Raw genomic sequence first — 12177 nt, 5'->3', positions numbered from 1 at the left:
TATCTATGTATATGTCTTTGCCGATAATTTTGTATAGGGTTTGTTAAGTGAATTTGTGCATATGAATGTTTTTTCTCGATACTGAACTGTTTGTTCGTTGTGTAGGTCTTCTGTAGGGAAACAAATTTGGACATGGAAAATGTTATTGTGTATATCTGTAAAACAATGTTATAAGTGTCCGACCATTACCTCATTACCTAAATTCTAGCTTTCATTAAAACTACACTTAATGTCAGGGACTACGGGATGAGACTAGACGGAATGATGACTTGAACGGCGTACGTGATGACGATGCCTCTCAACTAAGTGCCTTGCTTCATAAACCAGTGTGCGATGATGTCGCGAGTGCCGTTCGACATTACAAACCACAGAGAGTACTTACACACCAGGTCCAGAACTGGCACAACGAAATCAAAGAGCTGAAACGTGCCTTATACAAGTGGCAGGTGAGTTGTGATAGTTTTTTTTTGCTGATAGAGCTATGTACACTGCAGATCAAATTGAGTACTTTGCGCCGGATGCTTGTCGATTGAAAGCAAGATTGTGTGTCCTCGCAGGATTGCATTTGTGATATGCATTCGGTTAGAGTACAAGCGTCACCCATCAGTGGATAGTCAAATTCTCATTTATGGTGGAACTCGTATCTTGAGCCGGGATTGGGTATATGTGTTGATGCTGATTGCTTTACATGCGGCTTGGACTTGTGCAAAGTGTTTACTGTCTTTCTGGTTGGAGATGCGAAATATCAATACCCAAATTTTCTATTGTCAATGTGTGGGTCAGCTGTTGCCCAAGCGATTTGTGATACCAGCTGAAGCCTTACTGTCTACTGTGAATCGTCACCCTCCAGAAGTCAAAAACAGGAACCCGACCCACACACCGGCTAGGTTTCTGTGGACTCGTAGGTGAACAGGTGGACTCGATTGAATACCACAACAACCGCGTAGCAAAGTACGGTCTCGCAGTCGATGAAATGATGACAAACCCGGATATGTGGGTTCCTACCGATACGGCCTTCGCGGTTATGACAACGTAAGGGCAGTCATAATGTCTAAGAGATCTATGAATATGATTTTGGGGTATACAGTGTCTGTATGCGTTGAATGTGTCAATTTTCGTTCAGGTTCGAAGCTTGAATCAGCTGTAAAGTGCATTTATATACCGTTTATCTTGTGTCATTTGGACGTGTTGCACCGATATTAGTTAAATAGTGATCTCCTAAACCGATATGCTGTTTTGATCGCACTTTTCCTAAACCGATATGCTGCTTTGATCGCACTTCTTCAGCAATCTATACCTGTGCACCTCCGCGCATACGAAGTGGCATTATTTATTTGAGTATAATTTTCGCAGCGGTACCTTCATTGGATCGAATAGAAATTTACAATACATTTTATTGTCTACAAGGTTGTCTATAGAAATGCCGTCGCACCTGAACTGTTCGCTGGTGCACGCTTTTGCGCCATTGTTGGATGTCTACCGTTTCCGAGCCCACTGAATCTAGAGCTGGTATATCATAATTCCTTCAAACCAGAATAAGATGTATTGTTTTTCCTACCGAGCTATAGCATCACTTTTTGGACGAGCACAGGAATTCATTGTACTTGACATTCCGGTTTCAACAATGTAGTATGTCCAGTGTAGCTGCTGCCACTGAAAACAAATACCTGAGCGCGGCAGGAGCTAACTTGATTGCCGGGATCATCAGAGAGGCTCCGGAACGCCGAGATCTCTTCTGGATGAACGTTTCGCTTAATCGTAAGCAATGTGATTGCGGATTAATTGATCGTTTGTGATGCGGTTGCATCTTTATCTTCTACCACTATGTGTAGTTATACACGCCACGTCGATTGAGCACCAATTTTGAGAACAGATACGAGAACTACAATAACATAACTCATGCAAATTACCGTCACTACAGGTGTATCCCGTAGTTCACGCTGGCTTTTGGCTACTGTATTGGCAATCGCGCTGATTCTCCTGTGGTATATTCCCATTTCGTTCGTTCAATCGTTCATCTCAATGGAGGTATGTCAGCTTCTAATCGACTGTTTTATTCCTACGTGGAGTTTTTAGGGTTGTGCTACAATTTGTATATATATTGCAAGCTTTTTCGATTGCGACCTTAGATAATGACTATGAATTTCTGAATCTGTATCTGTTTATTAACCTATTGTCGCAAATTTGAATCTCTATTTCACGCAATGAATGCTAAACTCACATTTAAATGCTTGCGCATCGGAACACATTATACGTCCAAAACCCTCACGTTTAAAATCTCACAATGTGTCTTTCAGTTTTCTTATATACGAACCTTAATTTCTCCAGTATTTATCTACTAAAATACCGTGGTTCGATAGTCTGGTGGACGCAATTCCTTTTATGAGAGGCCTGCTGCAAGGGTTTTTACCACTTGTGTGTCTGAAGATCTTTATGGCCGCTCTACCGAAAATCTGTATAGGTATGTTTCAACTTATTGCAAATATCGAAATTTTTGTGCAGTGTCACGGTTCATGAAATTGTCCGAAGTAAAACATTTGACTGATTTTTCGATACGCGTTGATGTAAATCTTTGAATTATTTCGATTACATACATACCCTCCTAAATTCCATCGCGCCCAATGGTATCCTATCGAGGGGAAAGCATACAGATTTTACAGTTCTGACACTCCGAGTTTTATTCCTGTACAGGTCTGGCTATCCTAGAAGGCTGCCGAACGAAAAGCAAGATTGATCGACGTTCCACGAGTACTCTCTTCTACTTCCAGGTATGTGATTGTCGCCACTTTAGAATCTCGTATTGTAGTTAGGTCTATTTGATCGCTGAAAGTGATGTATGATTTGACTGCCTTCTATGATAGCCAGTCCGATACAGGGATAACAACCAGAGTGCCAGAAGTGCAACACCTGGATGCTTGCTTCTCGATAGGGTACCATTCCAAAAGCAGTAGTCAAAGTCAATAAAAATAGACTCACGTATACATCCTGCACACCATACACAGCTGTTTAACGTGATGTTGGGGTCGATTGCGATGAGTACGGTCTTTACGTCTCTTTCCATGGACGTTCCGATTTCGATCTTTGAGATGCTGGGGGATTCGATGCCTGGTACCTCAACTTTCTTCATGAATTATGTCATCGTGCTTACCTTTATCGGCACAGGAGTGGAGCTTCTCAACATGCCGATGCTCTTCGTGTATGTGTATGGGTCTTTCTAGACGGTAACACGTATCGATCTTTGCGTAGTATCATCCTGTTGCATAATTGTCTGTGACACGCTGTCGTCCATATATAGGTAGTTGGGTGCACATATAGTAAGCTACTGCCACAATGTGACTTTAGGTTTACTCCCATAGGCTTTCTTCAGCTATTATACATTACAGCGTGAATGGACGACAGGATGCATGTACATTTATCAAATATCAATAGACCTAAATGAGCACCCTCATGTACACCTGAGATTTCGTCGCTTAGCGACCGTTCTCGACACATTTTTTTCTCGAAATTGACACATATTGAAACATCGTCGAACTTACAATGATGTCATTGTTTTACACTTCAGCTCTGGGTTTCTTGTTGCTTTCTTTGTCAAGACACCGGTCGAGGAGGAAAAAACTATCCATCCTGATCCATTAGAGGTATGAACGCGCAAAAGCCGTTTTATTGCTATTATTGGTCGTTTTTTCCGCATACACGAACTGAACCGATCGCAACGATGAATACAATCGTTCCAAACACTTCTACAATCTTCAGATCTGCAATTTCGGATATTCTCTTTTGGCTTTCTGCTTATCTTCCATCGAACTTTTCCATCTGGTTCAGATTGCAAAGCCCTACGCGGAGTTCTTGCTGGTTATGTGTATTGGACTCGTATTCAGTACGGTTGCACCCATCGTACTACCTTCGGTGGTGCTTTACATGTTCGTCTGCAGATACGTATTCTTGAACCAGTTGAGATACGTATACGAGCCTGCGTACGAGACCGGTGGTCGCGCTTGGCCTCTTGTTTTCTCGCGAATTATGGTGAGTTTTGCTATAGTGCCGTGTCCACATCAGTGTTGGTATGTCAATGTCCGTGTCAAGTTCCTATTGATGTTGATATCGGTACCGTATCTGAGTATGCATCTCACCCTGATGTTTGCCAAATTAGTGGAAAGTTTTGCTTTCCCTTGCTGTACGTAAATTTTAAATATATGTTGCCCTCCATTGCCACAATCCTTGCCTAAATGGGGGAATCGAGCTTTGCAATTGGATTTAACGAAGCGAGCCTTGGACGTCTTCGAATACCCAATTGGGTTTCACTCCTGTGCGCGGGAAAAGTGCATTGCGAACTATATAAATACATTGTTCGACCTGACTACGTATGGTGTTCTACAAGGCACCTGACTTTACGACAATAGACACACATCTTGTATTAAAAGGCTACTTTATTTGTTCATGCGCAGGTATGCATAATGCTATTCCAGGCCACCATCTGTGGTGTGCTGCTGAGCAAGGATATGGTGGTAGCGTCGGCTATGATTTTGCCGCTTCTCGTTCTGAGTATCTTCTTCTGGCGTCATCTAAGCAACAGGTATTTGGCTGACATGACTGTTCAGACAATTTCATACATCAGTTCTCTGTGATATATAATGCAGCTTCCGGCCTCCGAGTTCTCGTTCACGCCGCAGCCTTAATGCAAGGTCAATTGCTTCAAGCCAACGCGCTGCATACAGTAGGCGACTTTCGTTTAATCAATATTACAGGACAATCTCACAAGCACTCCAATATTACTGACTGATTACCGCGCTCGAACTTCTGGCAGATATGGGCACGCTTACAAGCACACGCCTGGATCCATTGCCCAACGTGTAGATGAGAGAGCTCGCGCGTTGGCTCTCCTGGAAATGTCACATGCGGAATACACAGAGCCAGAACAACCCGTGAAAGCAGTCGCGAATACCAGACGCCGTAGCAGTGCAGGATCGACTGACAGTGACATTGATAGACCAACTACGTCACAAAGTACGAAGGACAACACGGCGGTAGCGATAAACCAGACCGTCCGCAAAGTATCCAAAAGAGATTCCCCCCTTTCCTTCTACCGCAGCACCCCAAAGTCAAATTTGGAGATGGATTCATGCGGCAGGCTTCGACTGGCCGCAAACAACCCATTTGCAAGATGGCGTAATCACATTCCCGAGTCTATGGAGGCCACAGAGGTGTTCATGCCAGACTTTGACAGCAAAGTCAGACGGAAACAAAAAGATTGTAATTGGCTTCATCAATTGGCAACTGCCACCCACCCGCCCTCACTTCATGAATTGTTCTCAGAGTTGCTGAAGTCTAACACCGAAGATAGCGCTGGCATCTCGATTGCCGAATGTATGGTAAGAGACCCACGCGAACCGGAGGTGAAGAAGTTCGGCACTGCAGCACCTGATCAATGCTCCTTGCAATCATATAAAGAAGGCAAAACCATCACACTCCAAGGAACAATAGAAAACTTAAAACAAGACAAGAAAAAGGTCAACCATCCGTGTGAATAGTCTGTTCATGCCGATACTATTGGGTATCGATGTCAAATAGCAACTGACAACAGAACTTTACTAAGCCCTGCAAGTATCAGCATTTAATGTGCGAAGGCGTCGGACGGAATGTAACATTCAAGTAACCGTCAGAAGGCCTCGATTCCAAGTACTATTGAAAATGCACATACATAAAGTAATAGCAACCTATTCTGCCACTTTCTATTTTGTGAGGTGGAAGCATTGCGTTGCACACCGACAGTGACAGAAGGAAGAGAAAGCAGGTGAAATAGACACGTTTCCAAACCAGTTATTCTCTATAGCAACATGACTCGAAAGGGTACATCTTTATTCAAATATTCATAGACTACAATGTGCGGTCTCAATCATAAAAACTTACACAAGCTCAAATGATGTGCTCTATCACTCTCGTACACGCGCTTGCTTATTGCGGGCCAGGGGTTAGACGTTTAAGAGAACATTTTCATTGAGGAGTTCTAAACGACGAGTGATGGCATGTTTGTCATCATGCCGTTCCTGGCCTCAGGTGAAATGCAATTGTGGTCGAAGAAAACGCCAGTGATCGCATTGCAGAGGTCGGGACAATCCCAAGGATCTAGGGAGACAACAAATCAGAAAATCAATGTATGGATTATGAGAGACGAATTTGCACTTGTTATTTTTAGATATACTAACTGAAAACCTAAAATATCCGGGAACATACTATAATAGGAAGGTACATGCTATATCGACAGGATTGCTAGATAAGTAGCAGCTTCCATCAATGATAAGCAAGATTTTATATCCGGTAAAGAAGCTGAGCATGCAATAAACTCACAATGGCAGGTTAAATTGACTGGAATATTAAATATGTAGCGTCTTCCATCGATTTTTGGTTAGTTGTATGAAGTAAGAAAGGCTATGAGAATATAGGAGTGATTTTGCCGAGGAGAGAGGTACTAACTCGACTTCAGAACATTTCTGACGAAACATGCAGTACAAACTATTGGCCATTCGCACGGATACCGAATACTAACTTCTCACATAAGTCTCAACGCCTGGCTTAAAGACCCTCACGATGCAAAACAATTAAGAAGAAAAGATTGTGAACACACAAGTTGCAACGTATACGTGGCTGAAGAACGCCACCAATTTCCAACATTCTGGATGGATTTACAGCAACATATACGCAATTGTGACTGTTCAGCTTACCCCACTTCTTGTCGTCTACTTGGAGGGTGAATACGCCTTCCTTCGAAACAGTGAAGGTGACACGGCAATCGTCATTGAATGTTTCATCCTTGAGCATATCCTCTAGCTTGTCGACATTCGCCTGGGAGGCATAAACCGGATTGATAAAAATTAGTATCGTTCGTGCACCTTTGTATAGGGTAGTCCTGATAATATATGCCCATTTTCATGCAATTTGGCAGGCGTTGTTTCGAATAATGTATCATCACAATTGTAAGACAGCAAATAAAGAATTCTCACAGATGACGGGCTAATTGCACACATGCTCGTGTCTAAATGCAATTGCCAGGTATTATATCTTCAGCCGAAGAAGTATGAGACCGGTTACAAAGTCTTTAGGCTGCTTATAAGCTGACTTATGCCAATACCGGGCTATATTTGATAAAACTCGAGTCCGTGTGTTTGCGCAGCATCTTACCTAATGTGCAGACGGTCAATACTGACGGAAAAGCCTAGACCACTCCAAACTGATACAATAAGCTAATACTATACGTTCACAATTGATCATGAAGTCGACAGTGATACTGACAATACATGGATATTTCGACAATTAATTGCGATACTGGATAAGATGTGTATCCATACCTTGTCCTTACTCCGAGGTTTTAGTCCTTCAGCCAATCCGCCGCTAAGCTGTGCCGGCGTCAGGTTGCGTGCAATAATCATGGCGACCTGCAGAACGCACACTCAGGATTGTGTGGTACCTCTTAGCCAATAGGCGGTTTTCCATTCATTTACGACTGAGATATGTACAAAAAATGTTCTCTTCTATGAACAAATACGGCTAAAACATTGCCGACTAAGAGCAGTATTCTCTTTACTGCCGGCTGTACTATTTCGACCGGTTACCTTTGGTAGGACCGCCACAGTTATGGTGCCGTAACTAGTACGTTAAAATTTAATCGGCGCTATATAATGCGAGGCTGTATTCTGGACTTGCAGTAACGAGAAATCGTGTTGAGACATGCGAACTGTACCTTCTTGTTGATTTTCGCCTTGCAGAATTTCGTGTAGAAATTCTCCATCTGGAACTTTATGTATGTAAATTGAGTGACAATATTTATTTTCTGCGTTGAATAGGCCATGGAATCAACGCAGAATGACATTAGAAAATATAATAATATACAAGAGAAACCCAGAATAATATGAGAGACCTTGCAAATATAAGATGTGACTTTAAACGTATATTACTTGATACATTGATGTAATATCTAAACTTACATCTTTGAGCTTCTTGCCTTTCATGTCACTAAACGCTTCGGAGACCCTGTAGAAAGCAAAGCAATGTATATTAGAATGCGAAAGAAGCAGCTCGATAACCATTATCTACGTTCCGAGCGCCTCATTGTAGAGACACTATCCTAAAGGTTGTGTTGTGAACATGTAGTGCATGATCTTCAGAAAGGCACGCGCACAGTAGATCTTATATGATAGAAAGACTCTGCTATCAACATATCATCTATACAATCTACAAACAACGCACAAACGAAATTTAGCACATATTTAGATTTATCTGAAATACGCGCTTCTAAATTGATAGAGTTTCGAGATACAGTTAGTACGGAATAGTAGCCACCAAGCTTGAACTATAAAATCAGCAGAATCAAAACATGATACGAATTAGTGCTCGCGAACAACTTGATTTAGTATTATGGCTTCCTGTTTCAAGACCGAAATAGCATAACAGTTGACGTAAAGGTAACATATCGGTCATTCCCTGTACTGCGTATATGGTTGTGATATACATAATGAATTAGATCTAACTGTCAATCTATTGTCAATGTAGTGTCGATCTACCGTGGAGGAATAGAACCATATCATACACACACATCCACATACATACAACAAACACACACACACACACACACACACATATATATATACATACATACATACGTATGTATGTATGTACATACATAGATACATAGATACATAGATATATACACACCTACATACCTACATGCATACATACATGCATACATACATACATACATACATACACACACACACACACACACACACACACACACACATATATATATGACCAAATAACTGACAGATACGTTAAAGATTTACTTCAATACATAGACAAGCTCACGTGTAAACAATTTCATAGCTATTTGACGATCTTGATAATTTTCAGGAAAAGGTCGCACAACAAACAAATATGATTGTTGCAATGTCTGAGTAAGAACATACTCGGCACTATCAAGGTAGAGGCCGACGGCATACACGTTGACGTTGACAAAAAAAATCTTTTTCTGTCGAGGTCCACATCCGGATAGTTTGTACCCATCGAGTTCATCTTTAAACATCTTTCCGGTCTTAGGATCAGTCATAGGCATGTTTTCAGAATTTTATATTACACTTGGCGGAAGATGTATATCAATATACTCGTGTATATACTGATGAAAGTATATATACTACACTATGAACGGCATCCTTGACCTATTTTGCGATTACAGCGTCTAAGCATATTTGTTCAAATACCTTTTTTGGAAATGGAATTTACCCGTCTCTACGCACCTATGTATTATATGCAGATTGCAGTATGAATTTATGCTCCTTCGTCATTCTTGGAATCTTTATACAGTGCATTTTATATTTATTTATTTTATATTTGTAAAAACAAAACCCAAAATATATTGTTCTGGGGTTTTTTTTGTATTTACATGATACTCGAGTCTCGACATTATTTGAGGATTTATATACCTTGCCATTTTCCATATTTTGGTTTTTTTGTCGACAAAACAGGACAAAATATAGTATACGACATTCTATGTCGATTTTGTCGTGTAGCAAATTAAAGCAAAATATAAATGAATTTCTATTGAGTATAAATCATTTTATTGTTGAATTTCTAAAGTTTTTTTCTATCAATTAAAAAGAAGTAGAATATTACTAGCCAATTGTAGTGATATTAACAGTTACTCTTTAAAAAAGAATTCGCGAAAATCAGCATTCGCAATTACTTTCACGTGATAATAAAAAAAACATTCAGTTAACTAATTAAATCCGAAATAATATATATATACGTCATAATCTTTTCTGAAATCGTTCTCTCCAATACATTATTTTACACAACAGAAAATTGTTTCTCTCGCCAATACACTTTTCTACACCTCAGTTTTCACTGCATTTATATCCGACTGAATACCAGAATAGCAACTGTACCCTAATATTGAACATATACTGAAAACGCAACCTGTCAATCAACCTATCAAAACCGTGCCACTAACATATTCGCTATAGTGTGCACTGTTTTCAGGTCTCTATGATGTGCACCATATCAAGTTACAATCATACTCGCATGAACTATGCCTAAACAACAGTTTAAAGACCCTCGGAAGCCTCCCATTACGGGACGTGACGCAGACTATGCTCCCAGTCTCCTTGCTATAGCCGCTATAGGTAAACACGACATCCACAAGTACTCAACGGACTTGAAAATATGGCAAGAACAATTTAAGAGCAACCTCCATACGCAAGTTAACGACGCTAAGTTATAATAATACAAAAATACGTACACACGTATGCAAGCATGCATGTACACAACGACTGTTTGAAATAGGCATCTTTTAAATATATATATAATTTGTAGACATTAATATATCTTTGCATATACGTAATTATGTATATATCTATGTATCACTATATAATTAATCTATATATACAATTACGAATGTGTACATGGAAATAAAACAATACGTACACACGCAAGCAAGAATACATGTACACAACGACTGTTTGAAATAGGCATATTTATATATATTTATAATTTGTAGACATTAATACATCTATGCATATACGTATTTGTGTGTATATTTATGTATCAATGTATATAATAAATCTATATAAATAAATACAAATGAGTGTACACAAAAATAAAACAATATGTACACACGCAAGCAAGCATGCATGTACACAACAACTGTTTGAAATAGGCATCTTTTTATATATTTACAATTTGTAGACATTAAGACATCTATACATATACGTATTTGTGTACATATCTATGTATCAATGTATATAATAAACCTTTATAAACAATTACGAATGTGTGTACACAAAAATACAACAATATGTACACACGCAAGCAAGCATGCATGTACACATCGCCTGTTTGAAATAGGCATCTTTTTATATATTTATAATTTGTAGATATTAATACATCTATGCATATACGTATTTCTGTCTATATCTATGTATCAATGTATATAACAAATCTATATAAACACTTATGAATGAGTGTATACAAAAATACAATACGTACACACGCATGCAAGCATGCATGTACATATCAGCTGTTCCAAATAGGCATTTTTTTATTTGTTTTATAAGATGTAGACATTAATACATCTATTTATGTATATATCTATGTATCAATGTATATAATAAATCTATACACACACTCACGAATGAAAGTACACAAAAATACAACTATACATGTCTATACACATCAATGTTTTCATACTTAAATATTTATGTATATACATTTGTATGTATGTATGTATGTATGTATGTATGTATATATATACGTTTTCGTGTATGTATCTATATATCCATGTATGTTTGTATTAATATACTTTATATGTATGTATGTACATATGCATACACGTATGTACTAACACAAATCAATTCAAGTGTTTACATACATGTGCACATACTTATTACATACATACAATATCATACAAACACTCATTCATACAATATATAGGGTCTCGCGTCATGTAAAAAAAACCTACGTTGTTTTTCGTACAAGACATCGGCGAAAGTTTTTTATTTCATGGAGGACATTTTTTCTCGCATCTCGACCAAAGGTCAGCTCGGAACTTCACGGTCAGGGCCGCTCCGCACCTCGGCACAAAAAGTAGGGCTCGCCTCTAAAATGCCTCCACGACTAAAAAACTTTCACCGATGTCATGTACCAAAAAAAACACTTGATTTTTGGTCGTTAGGAGGTGTACAGTATACAGATGGACCATATTTTAAAAGTTGGTATGACTCATTTGATAAGGCTTCCAGTCCTCGAATCCTCGTTCACACCCCCAGCCAGTGACAGAAAATGTCTAAACGTCGAATTATACAAATAGTCAAAAACACTTTCAAAATGATGTACATGGAAACGTATATGCTCTGTCTACATTTCTACAGTCCAAGATACAACATAGCTTGTTAACCCCTCTCCTGCAAACAACCTCGTGTGCGTACATTATAGACAGTCATCAAACAGAATGTCTGAAGAGCGAAAAGCCCCGAACCGTCGCGCACGAGCTGAGTGTCACTCAAACAGGTATGTGTTTGAAAAATTCCCCTCGCCGTACTAAAGTTTGAGTCGTTTCTATGACTGCAAGTAGATATATACTGCAGTAACTCCAGATGGAATTTTGACGCGCATCTTTTTGTTACTATATATATA

The 12177-nt window shown here is 39.4% G+C and overlaps 3 protein-coding genes across 3 annotated transcripts in view; 2 read left to right on the top strand and 1 right to left on the bottom strand.

Moving 5' to 3' along the window:
- Positions 1-11: 11 nt before the first annotated feature.
- SARC_05333 (hypothetical protein) lies at positions 12-5812 on the top strand (the record flags this gene model as incomplete). The annotated part of the gene is made up of 12 exons (XM_014300809.1): positions 12-38; positions 237-446; positions 851-1032; positions 1631-1758; positions 1922-2028; positions 2329-2461; positions 2692-2768; positions 3003-3196; positions 3563-3638; positions 3823-4023; positions 4446-4573; positions 4805-5812. 12 exons carry the CDS (start codon positions 12-14, stop codon positions 5526-5528), a joined length of 2187 nt encoding a protein of 728 aa, XP_014156284.1. The 3' UTR covers positions 5529-5812.
- SARC_05332 (chalcone-flavanone isomerase) lies at positions 5812-9299 on the bottom strand. The gene is made up of 6 exons (XM_014300808.1): positions 8958-9299; positions 7980-8025; positions 7736-7789; positions 7344-7430; positions 6720-6840; positions 5812-6123 (listed from the first exon to the last, which is right to left on the bottom strand). The coding sequence occupies exons 1-6, from the start codon at positions 9101-9103 to the stop codon at positions 6005-6007; spliced, it is 573 nt and encodes a 190-aa protein (XP_014156283.1). The 5' UTR covers positions 9104-9299; the 3' UTR covers positions 5812-6004.
- Positions 9300-9985: 686 nt separating this feature from the next.
- The window catches only part of SARC_05331 (hypothetical protein), a gene marked incomplete at its 3' end in the record, with an annotated part of 3699 nt that continues 1507 nt past the window's right edge, over positions 9986-12177 (top strand). Inside the window, exons 1-2 of the mRNA XM_014300807.1 lie at positions 9986-10169; positions 11977-12051. Of these exons, the coding sequence (XP_014156282.1) occupies positions 11993-12051 (59 nt within the window). The 5' untranslated portion in view covers positions 9986-10169; positions 11977-11992. The remainder of the gene's footprint in view (positions 10170-11976; positions 12052-12177) is intronic.

The sequence above is a fragment of the Sphaeroforma arctica genome, assembly GCF_001186125.1.
Source record: "Sphaeroforma arctica JP610 unplaced genomic scaffold supercont1.336, whole genome shotgun sequence".
In the NCBI taxonomy this organism is placed as follows: domain Eukaryota; class Ichthyosporea; order Ichthyophonida; genus Sphaeroforma; species Sphaeroforma arctica.
Note: the sequence above shows the minus strand (reverse complement) of the source record. Positions and strands in the feature narration are given on the sequence as shown.